Source organism: Equus quagga, chromosome 12 (assembly GCF_021613505.1).
Source record: "Equus quagga isolate Etosha38 chromosome 12, UCLA_HA_Equagga_1.0, whole genome shotgun sequence".
NCBI classification, from domain to species: domain Eukaryota; kingdom Metazoa; phylum Chordata; class Mammalia; order Perissodactyla; family Equidae; genus Equus; species Equus quagga.
In genome coordinates this window covers 99,305,440-99,320,726 of record NC_060278.1, presented here as the reverse complement: position 1 = coordinate 99,320,726, position 15,287 = coordinate 99,305,440, and the positions used below count along the sequence as shown (strand labels likewise).

The following is a 15,287-nucleotide window of genomic DNA, read 5'->3' as shown; positions in this document are numbered from 1 at the left end:
CCTGAAATCTCCCTCGGAAATCCCCGTCCCCCACCCCATGCACACGTGCTCGTAGGTTTGCTGCAACTTCTAGTGTACCTTTTTGGAAATCAAAAATATCATCCAGCCACTGCAAGGAGCAGGAACTGAGTATTCATGCAGTTTTCCCTCTTTTCAAACCCTGAGAAGACAATGTGTCTAGTGTATGGAAAGACTTTCTGAAAAGATAAGTTATCTATGGTGTGCTCCATGGGAAGACAATTTTGTTTTATTTTGATTCAGAAAAGCATGGATATTTTCAGCTGTGCTTAGAAAGAATAAGTATTCTTTTGGTTCAATCTCACTTTTAAAGCCCATCTGAGATGCAGAAGAGTGTTGATAGCTAAAATTGGGAAGTATCAGATGGTCGTTTCTTACCATTTTAAAAATGGAGGTACCTTGGGCCACTCCCAGTAGCCTCGTGGTTAAGTTTGGCACCCTCTGCTTCAGCGGCCCACATTCAGTTCCTGGGCACGGACGTACACCACTCCTCAATGGCCATGCTGTACTGGTGGCTCACACACAAAATAGGGGAAGATTGGTACAGATGTTAGCTTAGGGTGAATCTTCCTCAGCAAAGAAAAAAAAACGGAGGTACCTTTGCTTTTTTATTTTTAAACATATGTGCACATGGTGGAAAATTCACAAACAGGAAAGACTTGGTCTTTTGCTAATTAGAACATTAGTTGTAGGTAATGTATTGATTATTTATGTCCTCTATGCCCTTATTTTTTTTTTTTTAAAGATTTTATTTTTTTCCTTTTTCTCCCCAAAGCCCCCTAGTACATAGTTGTATATTCTTCGTTGTGGGTCCTTCTAGTTGTGGCATGTGGGGTGCCGCCTCAGCGTGGCCTGATGAGCAGCGCCGTGTCCGCGCCCAGGATTCGAAGCAACGAAACACTGGGCCGCCTGCAGCGGAGTGCGCGAACTTAACCACTCGGCCACGGGGCCAGCCCCTATGCCCTTATTTTTAAATTTTTCTTTATCCGATTTTTTTAAAAAAAGGGATTTTATTTTTCCTTCTCCTCCCCAAAGGCCTGCAGTACATAGTTGTATATTTTAGTTGTGGGTTCTTCTAGTTGTGGAATGTGGGACGCTGCCTCAGCATGGCTTGATGAGCGGTGCCATGTCCGTGCCCAGGATCCAAACCCATGAAACCCTGAGCCGCCGAAGCAGAGCACGCGAACTCTACCACTCGGCCACGGGGCCAGCCCCTGGCTTTCTTGTTGTTAAAGTGTACTTTAGCAGGCTTTTGGTTTCTATGCTGAAGCTATTAGGTAGATAAAGGTTCATGCTATTGCTTCTTGATGAAATCTATCATTTGACAACATGAACTACTCCTCTTCGGCCCTTTCAGAGCTGTCCTCTTCTGATTCTATCTTGTCTGATATCAATGTTGTTAGATCTGGCATATCCTTTTTTCCAGCTTTATTGAGATATAATTGACATATCTTGACATATGTTTTACCATCCCTTTATTGTCACTCTTCTTTTATCCTTTTGTATCACACTAGTTAAGAGCCATGGATTTGGCCAGGCTACCTAGGTTAAGATCCCAATGCTGTCTGTGTGACACTAGGCAAGTTACTTATAACTTAGTTGCCTAATCTCTGCAAGAGGAATACTAACAGTAATTTGCCTCCTGGAGTGGTTGTGAGGATTATAGAGCCAATGTATATGAAGTCCATGAAAGAGCACCTGGGAAATAAGTGTCCAACAGTGTCAGCTGTTAATGACCATTTCGTGACTGGGTGGAAATGTATTTGGCATCCTCCCGTCATCCCCAGTCCTCTGTTTTCCTGGCTGGTACTGCTTTAGACCTGGGCAAGCCTCCGGATCCTTGCCTTGGTCCCTGTGCTTTAGGGGGCTCCACCCTGACCCTCCTTCAGCTGCTCCCTCCGCACAGGTGAGGGGTCCAAGGGCCAAGGGGGTGTGCTCACCGAGAACCCGTGTCACCCTTCAGACCACATTCCAGTTGCACAGGGCCCTGGAATTCCCCCCCTATAGGCCCTGAGCCCTCTTCCAGAATCCATGGAAACCTAACCTCTTGCTTGTGTCACTTCTGAGAGCAAATACACAGCAGTTGTGAGCACCCCTAAGCTGGAAGTGTGTTTGAAGTGTGTTTAGGGTGCAGACTAGGGTGTGTTTGCGGGGGGTTTGGACAGAGCTGGATAGCCACACACACACAAAGCCTTGGGGTGCAGGGTGAGGCTTGAGGTGGGAGGAGAAAGGGTGCAGGACAAGGACCAATTCTTCCTGTGTTGCCACGTTCTAGCATGAAACCCTGAGGAGCCTGAGAAGTCAGCCTTTGAATCTGGAGTTCCAGGTATTACTAAGGTATTATTTGTGAAGGAAGGAGGATAGACTGTGTTTTATTAGAAAGCTTATTATTCTGACACATAACTTTTAAATATTTAGACTTAGTGCATGTGAGCCCACATTTGTATTTCTGCCCCAGAGCCTGCAGACGTCAGTGCTATGCTGCGCTCTCTGCCCACTGGGGCAGTGCCCACGTGATCTTCACCTGTCCTCTCCCCAGCTCATCAAAATGGCCCTTCCCTTGTGTGACATCCCTCCTTAGGGAGGGACTGAAGGGAGCATCAAGGATGCAATGAAGGAGCAGGATGGGGACGGAGCTAACGGCTCTCAAGCACTGAGAGGCGGTGTGGGACAGTGTTTAAGAGGCGGGCTCTAGAGCCAGACTGCAGGGCTTTGAATCTAGCTGTGTGGCCTTAGGCAAGTTCATTGACCTCTCTGAGCCCCAGGTACCCCTCTATAAAAAGTGGGGTGTGAGGATGATAATGGTACCCTACCTTATGAAGTGCTTGTGAGAATTAAAAGGGATGATGTGTACAGAGCAAGTGCCTGGCACATTAAGAATCCAATAAATGGTCACTATTATTATTATCGTTATTCTGCTGCTAGGAGCTATCACAGAAATGGAAAAAAAAAGGCCGAACAATGGTTGAAATGGCAAGAGCATATAAAATGACCAATAGGGAAGCCTGGCAGGAGGAATAAAGATCTCTTTCTCTCCTTCTTTGGTGGAGAGGAGGGGGAAGTGAGACCAGCAGGAATTTAGAGAATGTGGAATGTCAAACCAGAGCGTTATGGGCACCTGTGGCCTTTGGATTTGAGGAGTGAGCACCTTCCAGAACTTTCTCAGAGGGAAGCATGTGCTTAGGGCTGATCTCCACGATGGCAGGTGTGGAGGGGAAGTAGGTCTTTGGATGGCAGCTGCTTCTTCAAGCTCAGCAAGGTGAATGGAGAGTGGAATTGCCAGCAACCAGAGAAAACAAAGGGAATGACATAATTCCTTGTGTAGTGAACTGTCCCATGATCATCCTAGAATTTCCACTTAAAAACAACACTTCCTGCATTTTTTCCCCAAAAATTCATTGAGTGTCTACTATGTGTTTGGTACTGTGCTCCCGCTGATGAGATTATCATAAACAGAACAGCTATGGTTCCTGCCCTCATGCGCTTACATTCCAGTGGGTGAGACAGATACCAAACAAGTCACTGCAGATGGTGGTGAGCTCTGAGGAGGATGTGAAGGGGGCAGCTGACGGGTTAGCATTTGGGTTAAACCCAGGAGGAGGAACCAGCCATGGAGCAGTCTAGAAAATGAGCATTCCAGGTAGAGGGAATAGCAAGGGCAAAGGCCCTGAGGCAAGAGCAAGTGTGAAACTCTAAAGAAGTCACGAATTGGTGAATCTCAAGGGGTGTAATTAAGTGGAAAAATGAAGGCAGTTTATGAACTGGTAGGAAGGAGGTGAGACTAGCGCAAGGAGAAAACCTCAAGGGCTACTGGCCCAACCTTGGCATTGGCTCACTTCCTCTTACATTCTCTCTGCTAGCCACGGTTCCTGTCCTCGACTTCTCAGTATCCGTGCTAGTCATGAAAGGGGCCAGGGGATGGCTCTATGAAGGCCAGTGTAAGGGATCTGGTAACAGCTGTTTCTTACTCATGTGTTTGCGATACCCAAGCAGTTCAACTTATAAACAGGCGCCTTAGAACTTAAGCTCCTCAGAGACCAGGACGATGCCCCTTCCCCTAGATTAACAGGTGCAGTGAGAGGCAACGTGGTCGGTGTGATCGTGGTGTATGTGTGCTCTGGAGACAGAGCCCAGGTCCGAGGCCTACCCTGCCACTTCCCAACTGTGTGATCCAGGCACACAGCCTCAGTGGGCCTCTCTGGGCCTCAGTTTCCTTATCTAAAAAATGGGGGTCTAATACTGCCATCTATTTCATTCAGTTGTGTGAAGTTTAAAGGACTTCCTGTATGCAAAGCACTTAGTAAGGTGTCTGGAGTGCAGTAAACCATCAATAAATGTTAGTTCTTTAAAGAGTGACATTAATGGCCTGAATATTGCTAACGTTCAAAAAGGGCAGAAAGTTAGCACAAATCCTTCTGCACCAAGAGTTCTTCCTTCCAGCTCCCATGATCAGTCCACTGCCTCTCTTACAGAATGGTGCTTGGTTTTTGCCTACTTCTCAGAAACCCACAGCACTATGGAGAAGAAAATCAATCACTATGCCATTATTTAAGCTCAAATTTACTCAAGCTAGTAAGTTTACTAGAACATATGGATATTTCTCTTTTTTTTAATTTAAATAACTGTATCCTTATTTTTTTTAATTTTTATTTATTTATTTTTTAGGAAGATTAGCCCTGAGCTAACTACTGCCAATCCTCCTCTTTTTGCTGAGGAAGACTGGCCCTGAGCTAACATCCGTGCCCATCTTCCTCTACTTTATATGTGGGACGCCTACCACAGCATGGCTTTTGCTAAGCGGTGCCATGTCCACACCCGGGATCCGAACCGGCAAACCCCGGGCTGCCAAAGCAGAACATGTGCACTTAACTGCTGCGTGACTGGGCCGGCCCTGGATATTTCTTGAACACAAATCAAGATAAATTCTTTAAGCAAATCAGAATTGGGTTAATGAAAAGGAAGCTTTAGAATGTTTTTTTTTTTTGTGAGCAAGATTGGCCCCTGAGCTAACATCCATTGACAATCTTCCTCTTTTTGCTGAGGAAGATTAGTCCTGAGCTAAAATCTGTGCCCTTCTTCCTCTATTTTGTATGTGGGACACCGCCACTACATGGCTTGATGAGCGGCGTGTAGGTCCATGCCCAGGATCCGAACCTGTGAACCCCAGGCTGCTGAAGCTGAGCATGCCAACTTAACCACTATGCCACCACCAGCCCCGACAGAAGGCTTATGTGAAGTCTGGGAGTCTCTAGGAAAGATGAAAATTGACTATTACACAAAATTATCCTCAAAGGCTCAATCTTCACTTGAGCACCAGATAAGGTTGGCTTGTGACTGGAAATAGGCATTTAAAAAAAAATACTAAAATCATTTTTGCCAGAACCCTTGGGGAGTCCCCACCCCTACTCCTCCTCCTTTTGGGGGCACATAGTTGCATTTAGTAAGCTGGACACTCCCAAGATGTGACAGAAATAACTAACCCGACGACAATTTAGCAGACTTCTTGAACTGGACAACAGGCATGTTGCACAGGTTTGCAAAAATTCCAGGGAGCTACTCTGGTCCTCTGCAAAAGAAAATACACTTTCACCTAAAACCTGTTCCAGTCTGTTGGCAGGGTACAAATGCAGTATCATGCTGAAATAGGCTTTCAAAATGCTTAAGTAGCAATTTAAGTAAGGCGGAGCTGACCCTTGCCCAACCAGTGACCTTGGCATGTCCTCCTTCATAAAATGAGTAAGCAGAAGTGACCTTTTTTACAGGAAGGCCAAAGAAAGCAGAAAGTATCTGCTAAAGATGGACTTTTAGGTCCTCCAACACCATGCTGAAGAAGCCTTGCTAGACTCAGAGGAAGTCACTTTAGTTTAGGGTTTTTCATTCAACCTCAGCAGTGCTGACACTGGGGCTGGGTCATTGCTTGCGGTGGGGGGCTGTGCAGTAGCAGCCATGGCCTCTACCCACTAGATGCCAGTAGCATCCTCCCCACCCCTGGCCGTAACAACCCAAAATGTCTCCAGACGTTGCCAAGTGTCCCAAGTGTCCCCTGGGGACAGCAGAGAAAACCACTGGTTGGCAGCACGGTGAAAGCCACTACTCTAGATGAAACTCAGGCATGATCTGCTCTGAAGAGATAAAGACTCTTTAGAAACCTTTTCCAAAAGGGCTGTCCTTTCGTTCATCACTGGAAGCGCCTGAAATGTAGTACCACAGAGAGCAGAAGTTTTACTCCAGTGGATTAATAAGACAACAATGTATTCGTCAATTTCAGCACTGGGATACTTTAAGTAGAATAATGGTTTACAACTTTAGAATATCTGGAAAGAATGGATCTGGAGTTTGGAAGCAGCAGAGCCAAGCCTAGAGTTTGCTGCCTTTAGACGCGGGCGCCCTGTGTGAACCTGAGAACTGCCTCCCACTCGGGGTCCCGTGGCCTCCCCCGAGAGTCAGCCTCTGTCATCTTGCCCTCAGTGCCAGCAAGAGGAGACTTCTGTTTTCTCTTGGGAACTAACTCACTGGTCAACTAATTAGTGAGCTAAAGTGTATTCAAGAGATAAAGAAGAATCTTCTCATGACTGGATTTTTCCCCTTTCACACGGTGGGGGGTGGGAGGAAAGAAAGGGGAAGAGGGGGATCTTACTTAAAAACAAAAATTAAAACCCACAAGTAATATTCTCCCATTAATAATTATATTCATTTAAATACTAAGGCCCAATTTTACCACCAATTGAGAACTACAAGCTTATACCTGCCACGAGAACAAACTAACCCCAAACTATGGCTTGATATATATATTAATTACTACGTTAAAAACAGCTTTACTTTTTAAAACTTTATTGATTTACCACCTGATTAAAGCATGGGATATTTTAACAGTATTATACATAATATTTTTACATAGAAAACTTTACATAGCATTTCATATTATATAATTCTGCTTATTCTTTCAAAAATGTATACATCCATTGGGCAAGGAATGCTTTTCATTAAATTACCAATATTAAATGCACTTAATCATCGTGTATAGATTAAACAAAAGTAGCTATTAACTAAATTTTAGGCATTTTAAGGAGGTAAAACATACATTTTGCACATAAAGAAATATTTGATGCAAATATGCAGATAAAATTTTTTAAAAATTAGAACACTGAGAAAAACTACACTTTTGATGAGTGTCTTTTTTTGAGAGCAAGGATTTCCAGAAATATTCATTCTTTTAAATACTCAGCTTTGGTTTCTTTGTTTCCCACACTACAAAGCTGCTGACAGCACAACTCCAGGATTTCATGTGAATTCAAGCTATGTCTACCTTAACACAAATAGTAAAACAATTCAGAAAATGCAGTATTAAGGATCCAGCTTCTGTTTAAACCAATATCCGTCTGCATCGTAACAACAAACATTTGAATGAGATGGTCATACCAGCATTTATCAGCAGGTTCCTTTAATAATTATAAAGACTACTAAGTCTATAGCCATAACCACAAAAGAACAAAAAAGTTTAGTTTTTCTTTGCATTTTGTACAAAAGTCACCTATCAGAGGAGAGTGTTGTGTTTCCAGATATTATTATACAATTTCCATAATGTACGTTCTTTGGTTGTACGTGAGGAGTAACAGGAAGAAGGTATATTTGACTCTAAAGATGCATATTAGACATAAAATTTCCCATCCACTGTTTGTTGTTAAGATGCCAAAGCTGGTGATTTCCCTAAAGGACCATGAAGGAAAACAAAATTGCTCAGAGCAGCAGTATTGTAACAAATAAAAACTTCTCTAGAGACCCAGCACATGGAACCCACACTTTAAGCATTCTGAGAAAGAAATAAGGCCTTGGAAATGCTTCACTCTTGTCCATAACTGTGTTAATAACTGTAAGTGGCGTCCTGGCCCGGTGCTGCAGTCACCCACACCCTTCTCACTAGTGTCTGAGTGGCACAGGCCACGGTGACCATGCGCTAGAATAGACTCGGTCAAAGAAGTTAGGCTGAATGGCTTATACTGGAGGTTAGGGATTTCCTCTGTACATCACGGTCCACTGACAAGAAAAATTACCCTAAATGGTTTCACAGCCAGATTTCTAAAGGTCCATGCTGGTACAATTCAAATGCCTCATTCAGAAAATCAAATCTTTTAAAAGACAAAGTTAAAAAGAAATTAAAACCTGAATGTTTCAGCAAGTAACAAAATATGCTTACACATTTCCTACTCTGCAAGAGGAGGCCAAAATTAAAGGCAGGAATACATTGGAAAAGTCTTCCAGTCACATTCAATGAAGAAAATGTCACATGAGAACCTTAGAAGGAAAGGAAAAATCTCCAATCAGGGATGCCACTGTATGGAAGATGTAAGTATGAGCGAACATGCGTGTTCCTCATTTATCCCTTTAGTACAAATGTCCATGGAGATGACTGACTTGCTGAGGCTGAACGAGCTACAGCACTAGGGAGTGAGTCTTAGAATGTAAGTTCCACGTTGCAGTGTAAAGATGTAACGGATTCCAGGAAAAGTCAGTCAAAGTGCTAACATTTTCCATTCACAGTAAAATACTCTCCCCGGTCCCCTCCTGCTGAATTATATAGCTCCTCTTTAATGGATGTAAGTAACATAAAAACCTAAACCTGCCCTTTTTTTCTTTGGTAGAGAAATTAAAATACTTTGGGGGAAAGAAAAACGTAGACAGAGCACTGCTGGCCCAAGCCAAACATTTCTCAAGGCCGCTAAAAACAAAAAACTCTAAGAAATCGGTCTCTCAGTAAACAAAAGCACCAGAAATCCTTCTCTATAAAGAAAAAATATCCGATTTTATACATAGGTTCCCAACTTACTAACTTCTAAGGCACCAGAGTTGACATCAATACAATCCAATTTACAGGACTGAAGGGCGTGGGTAGAAGTCTGAATGTTTTCTAACTCTGTAACACTTCTTCCGATGCCGAATGCTGCTCTAGGTGGGCAGAGGGTGAGAGGGCAGAGAAGGACGTGTGCTCTCTTTCTCGCTGACTCGGAATAAATTAAGCTTCCAGATGCACTGCTTGCAGGCTCCAAGCTTATCTGTATACTGCCCACTTTTACGGAAGCTGCATCAGAATTGAGTTCTCCAGTTAAGAGTATTGCACCATCATGAAGATAATAAAGACCCCAGAATCTAACCTTTCCAAAGAATTCAGCTCCTAGGCTCAAATCAACAGAAGCACTGGGCACAGGCCACCTCCCACCACGGTCACAGTTCGGCTGTACCGGCCCCACAGCAGCACAGATCTGCTCTGGTTCAATGCACGACGTGGCTGAGGAGGTTCCCAGAGCGACCCTCCCACACGCAGTCACTACCCTCTCCCGAGGGCCCTTTAATGGGGACTGTGCGAAGCAGGGTTCTGACAATTGGTACACTCACTTTTCTGAGGTAAAAAATAAAAGATTTACTCAGATATAAATTAACTCTTAAATTACTACTTCATTTTCATTACTACTTCATATATTAGATTTCAGAGTGCGTAATATGGACAATGTATTCTGGTAATTTTAATTTAATACTCATCCACAAATACTTACTTCAAGGAAGGCTAACCATTTTCATTCAATTTTTCGCTTTTTCCTAGACTTTTTCTCCCCAAGTTACTAAAACAGGGAGAGTCAGGAGGTACTACATTTTTTTTAAACCTTGCAAGTTCTTAATTCTAACTTAATTACTAAATTCTGCCTTCAATCAAATCTTCAATAATATCTTTTTGTAAAATACTTTAAAAATCATTCAGACATGAACAAAATAAAACAGAAAACAAACCTTTTTTCCCTTCCTTTCCCCAAACTAACCTAACTACAGCTGACTCAAAACTGACAAGACACTCAAACTTCTCTAACACACTCAAACGACAGCAAAAAGCCCGGCATGTTTTAGGTGGCACTCAGCCATTACAAGAAATTTTATTAACACACACTCTAATAATCACGAACCTATACAGCTATGCTCAGGATTTTCAAGGAGAGTGACTTCCTCTGACAATCATGGGACTTTGCTGGAAAATGACGACATGTGCAATGACAGATGTGACGGACAGTTCAATCAGTAAAATGGAATGAAAGAGATGAAACAGTCTCCCCACCTACTGTGTTAACTGGGTCTGCAACAGTTTAATGAAATACCACAACGCCTTAGTCAGGGGCTCTGATGGGACCAGCGTAGAGGCCATCTTTATCCAGGCCATTCTGAGCTCCAGGATGCCGACTTCTTGTTTCTATGATCTTACCCGTCTCAAGAGGTGCCAGAGAGAGGTGGCATGGTGAACATTCCGCAGAGCTGCAGCAGTGGCCCGCGGGGGCCAGGGCTACCACACTGGCGACAGAGTCCCTGGTACCTGTGATGGCTCCTCTGGAATCCATATCTTATACACAACGCCTATCCGTAGGAAGAACTTCCGCAGAACTGCTCGGAGCTCAGGAATCAGGTCGAACTGCATAATTTCACACAAGTAGGGGTAGTACATTGAAGCATGTGCTTTAAACTTGAGGTGGGAGGGAAGAAGAGAGAGAAAAGTTGACATTTTGGGCACTAGTTTTTCAAAAGTCTTCATCCCACCCTAGAACTTCTCACAATACTGGTGCTTTTTCTTGCCATTAGAAAATTGATGCAAAAACGTGGCAAATTAAAACTTCTTTTAATTATGTTTCACAAATTATTTGGGGTTAGCCTTGCTACTAGCCTTTAGTAAAGCAAGTTAGTAAACCAGCGTTTTACAATCTCAACCCTTTCTTCCAACACAGCCATGGTTAAAATCACCATAGCTATTTAATGACAACACGCACGGATTCAACTTCAGCCTTTCTCAAGTGGGGCTCTTTTGAGAGAAAAAGCCTCCATAACCTAAGGCGTTCTTTTTTTTTTTTCTTTTTTCTTTTTGTCTTTGCTGAGGAAGATTCACCCTGAGTTAGATCTGCCGCCAATCTTCCTCTTTTTGTATGTGAGCCTTCACTACAGCACGGTCACTAACAGACGAATGGTGTAGGTCTGCGCCCAGGAAGCAAACCCAGGCCACCGCAGTGGAGTGTGCCAAACTTAACCACTACGCCACCAGGCTGGCCTGGCATCCATTTTTTATAATCAATTAAATTCTCTCCAATGTATCTAGAATGGTGCTAGTTATATAACCATCCTTGGAAAAATTGAGAAAATAGCTACTTCAGAAATAGCTACTCTGGGTAAAAAGCCAACCCAAACCTATGTCCTAGCAGAGACATCAGAGTTTACTTGTTTATACCTTTTCATCGTTTATTTTGAGGGTTTTTGTTAGAAGTAACAACAGGAGACTCGTCCAGGCCTCCCGATGGCTTTCAGAATTCACCGTGATGAAATAGGCAAGAGCCTCACTGCACACACTGGAAGAATCAAGGGGACACAACAGCAGATCAACATCTCACACTCTCCCAGAGTGGAGAACACTATTCCTTTTTTCTTTTCTTTTTTGGTGAGGAAGACTGGCCCTGAGCTAACATCTGTTGCCAATCTTCCTCTTTTTGCTTGAGGAAGACTGTCACTGAACTGACATCTGTACCAATTGTCCTCTGTTTTATGTGGGATGCCACCACAGCGTGGCTTGACGAGCAGTGCCAGGTCCACACCTGGGATCTGAACCTGCGAACCCTGGGTTGCCGGAGTGCATGAACTTAACCGTTACGAAACCGGGCTGGCCCCAAGAGAACTCTATTCTTGCAATGAATGTTTATTGAACACCTGCAGGAGCTGTGCAGCTTGAGCAAATTGCTGAGACTCAGATTTCTCAGCAGTAAAATGGGGATAAACATTTGTACCAAACTCAAGGGGCTGCTGTGAAGATTAAATGAAGTAAGCACGTTCAATGTTAGCTTAGCTCAGACCTGGTATGTGTCTGGAGCTCAAACACTGTCTGCAGCACAAAGGGCAGAAGAGCTTATTATCCATAGTTAATTACACACTGACTTTCTCTTCTCACATCACATACAACTGCTATTTTTTTTTAACATGTTATGCTAAAAACTTAACATTTATGTATCTCCTTTAGAGAAACTCTATGAGACTATGTAGGTAATTCTCTTTTGGGCTTAGTTTGAGTTGAAATAAGCTACTCATGTCCATTTTAATTAATTCTTTTTTCAGTTTATGACTTGTTAGTCATATATTCTCATTGTAAGATGACTGAAAAGTGTATAAAATTATAAAGGAGAAAAAAATACCCATAACTCCATCATCCTAAGGGACACATGACAATATTTTGGCACATTTCCTTCCAGCTTCTATGTCTATGATTTTAAAAAAACATTGCTGAAAATCCTAAGTATACATATACACTTTTTTACATCCTGCTTTTTTTGTGGTAAAACTTATTGACTTCCACATCAAGGAAAATTATTCTTTAAAAATTTCACTTTTACTATTCAGCCATAGAAAAAGACAAAATTGTGCCATTTGCGACAACATGGATGGACCTTGAGGGTATTATGCTAAGCGAAATAGACAGAGAAAGACAAATACTGTATGATCTCACTCATACGTAGAGGATAAACAAACACATAGATAAGGAGACTGGATTAGTGGTTACCAGAGGAAAAGGGGGTGGAGGGAGGGCAAAAGGGGTATGGGGCACATGTGTACGGTGACAGATAAAAACTAATCTGTTGGTGGTGAACAAGATGCAATCTACACAGAAACTGAAATATAATAAGGGTCACCTGAAATTTAGACAATGTTAAAAGCCAAAAAACTTCATTTCTAACCCCTGCATAACATCCTATCACAGGATATCATAATTGAGTTATCCATTCCACAGTTGAGCTATTTTAAATTTTTTCTCTTTATACATAAGTCCATAGTGAGTACTCTGAGTGGAAATCCTGGTTCCTATTTCTAAGATATTTTCTTAAGTAGATTCGATAACAGTGAAATTACTGACTCAAAGAAAGAGTGAACACTTTAAGCCTCCTGATATATAATGCCACCTGATTTCCAGAAAGGTCCCGTCACTGTACACTCCCCACGAGCAGTGCAGGAGAGTGCGGGTCTTATCACACGGTTGCACAGGAGCAGCAATGCGTATCTGTTTTTAAATTGTAAAGGAATAAAAGGAGGCTCAAACATAAGCATCTTGCTCACAGTTGCCCAAGAAGCTGGGTGGCAAAGGCCTGCTCTTCTGTCTGGGCTTTCTCAATGGCCTCCCACTGTTTCTCCATTGCTGCCTTTCCCCACAGTCAAAGTAAGTGCAAGCCAGTATCAGTATGATTCTCATACGTTCCTCTCGGAAGGAAGGAATGATGGGACATTGGAGCTGACAGTGCTCTAAAGAGAACCTAGCGAGGACTTCACTCCAGGCCTGTTGACTCTGAGCTCATTTCACTGCCCAGGTTTCTGTGCCTTAAGAAGTTTAGGAATGAAAGAAATGAGGCCTTGCTCTCTTCAGGGCATGAAGAAAAGTGAAACAGAAGAATCACTAAATGGAAGGAAAAAACAAAAAGGAAAACAGTTTGAGAGGGCATCAGCATGTAGCATTTTTCTCCTACCCTTTCAATTCACAGTATGGTTGTGATGTATTTTGCGTATTACAGACAAGACATTTAATTGGAAACCAATATTCTTACGTTAAAAGTCGCTGCTGTATTTCTGCCCAGGAATCCCTGCGGTTCTCATCGACATACATTCGAAACAGGATCCTCAAACAACAGGCCAGGCTGCTGGTTTCTTGTTTTAGAAGATTGGGTTTAGACTTGCCCTTAAAACCTGGAGATCAGATAGTCATATAAACAGGGCACACTTCTAGGATAATGCTGAGAAATCATGTGGGAGCCTAACCTAGCTACTTTAGGAAATACTGAAACATCTCACATCTTGACACAGCTCAACTGTGACACCAGAAAACGCAGTCATGACAACTCATCCTCCAGACACACTTCATTCTCAATGCCCGGAAGTGTTCTCCATTCGACACTGCTCACTGGCTGCTGAAGCCATGTGTTTCATCTTCTCAAGTGTAACAGCTCTTAAGAATTCTAGCACTTTTCTAAGTTGCTAGATTTTTTTTTCACAAAGCACATATAACAACACATTTTCTTAAACAAAACAGTACCAATCAGCCACAGAAACGTGTAAACCACTCTCATAGGCAAAACCTCATTACAGGCAAAGACGTAAAACATCCAGATGGTTTAAAGTCCTAGAGAAAAATGACGTTTTAAAATTGTGGGATGAAATAGGCATTGGGGAAGAAAAAGTAATGGTAACAATAAAAAATTATATAAAGCATCATTTTGGGGAAAGTTCAAAAAATCAGACTCCTACCGTCGCCCCAGGATTTACGTATTTATTTTTGGAGGTGGGGAAGACAGAGAACCCCTACAAGCCTCAGAAAATGTATAAACGTTTTCTGTTTCTCCTAGACTACCACACTTTCATGTCACGTATTTTTATGTCATCATAGTTAGCTATACAAGTTTAATCTAATGTCAAATTTCTCGACTTGCTCCATCAATTCAAGTCTCTAACTGTCAGTTTGTTTTTCCTTCAAACACTTACTGAGGATCTCCCTGTGCCAGGTAATACTCCTGGTACCGGCATGAAATCTATCCAGCACTTCCCTTCTTTCTTCCTCAAGCATGAAAATATCTGGTAAGTTATTCCAGCTATGTTGACAACATCAGGAATTTCCCAATGGCTTTAACGTTTTAGGATGACCAGTGTGGCCACCTGTCATATCCGCTGTGTGGCCTTACCTGCTCGCCACAGGACAGTCCGCTGCTCGTAATTGGAGTTGAAGGCCTTTGAGAATGAATGGGACTCCTGCAAGCAGTCCAACAGCTTGAAGAGGTGCTGGGAGGACATGCACTTGTACATGCCCTGATTCTCTGTCTCTATGTGGATATCTGCATCCAGCGTGTCTTGCTATGGAGGGGAGAATAAGAGGGCTAAGTAAAGAAGACGGAGTGGTTTGAGACATTGTACTATCAGATATAGGCAGTTATAACTCTCCAGAAGTCCTCTTCTGTGTAAGATACACTTCATTCCTCAACACCCTGAACTATTTTCCCATTTAGTCTCTTGCTCAGTGGCTGGTGAGAGAAAACAGTGAGCTTCTGCATGATGGTTGGCTTTGCCGGCCCAAGTTTCAGTTTCGTCAGTACTGTCTTCACTGCGTGAACAGGAGTATGTAGTTCTCCAATAATTTTACTACAGGATTGCACTGTCCTCTTTTTTATTTTACAAAGAAATTGGAAGATGAAAAAATCGAACTGCAATATGTGTGATAGAAGGTG

The 15,287-nt window shown here is 42.7% G+C and overlaps 1 protein-coding gene across 3 annotated transcripts in view; it reads right to left on the bottom strand.

Moving 5' to 3' along the window:
- Positions 1 to 6,826: 6,826 nt before the first annotated feature.
- The window catches only part of ARFGEF2 (ADP ribosylation factor guanine nucleotide exchange factor 2), a 104,945-nt gene continuing 96,484 nt past the window's right edge, over positions 6,827 to 15,287 (bottom strand). For all 3 annotated transcript variants that reach the window (XM_046678430.1, XM_046678431.1, XM_046678429.1), the window contains 4 exons: positions 14,748 to 14,916; positions 13,620 to 13,758; positions 11,270 to 11,387; positions 6,827 to 10,516 (listed from right to left, as the gene is read on the bottom strand). In XM_046678430.1, the coding sequence (XP_046534386.1) occupies positions 10,340 to 10,516; positions 11,270 to 11,387; positions 13,620 to 13,758; positions 14,748 to 14,916 (603 nt within the window). In that variant the 3' untranslated portion in view covers positions 6,827 to 10,339. The remainder of the gene's footprint in view (positions 10,517 to 11,269; positions 11,388 to 13,619; positions 13,759 to 14,747; positions 14,917 to 15,287) is intronic.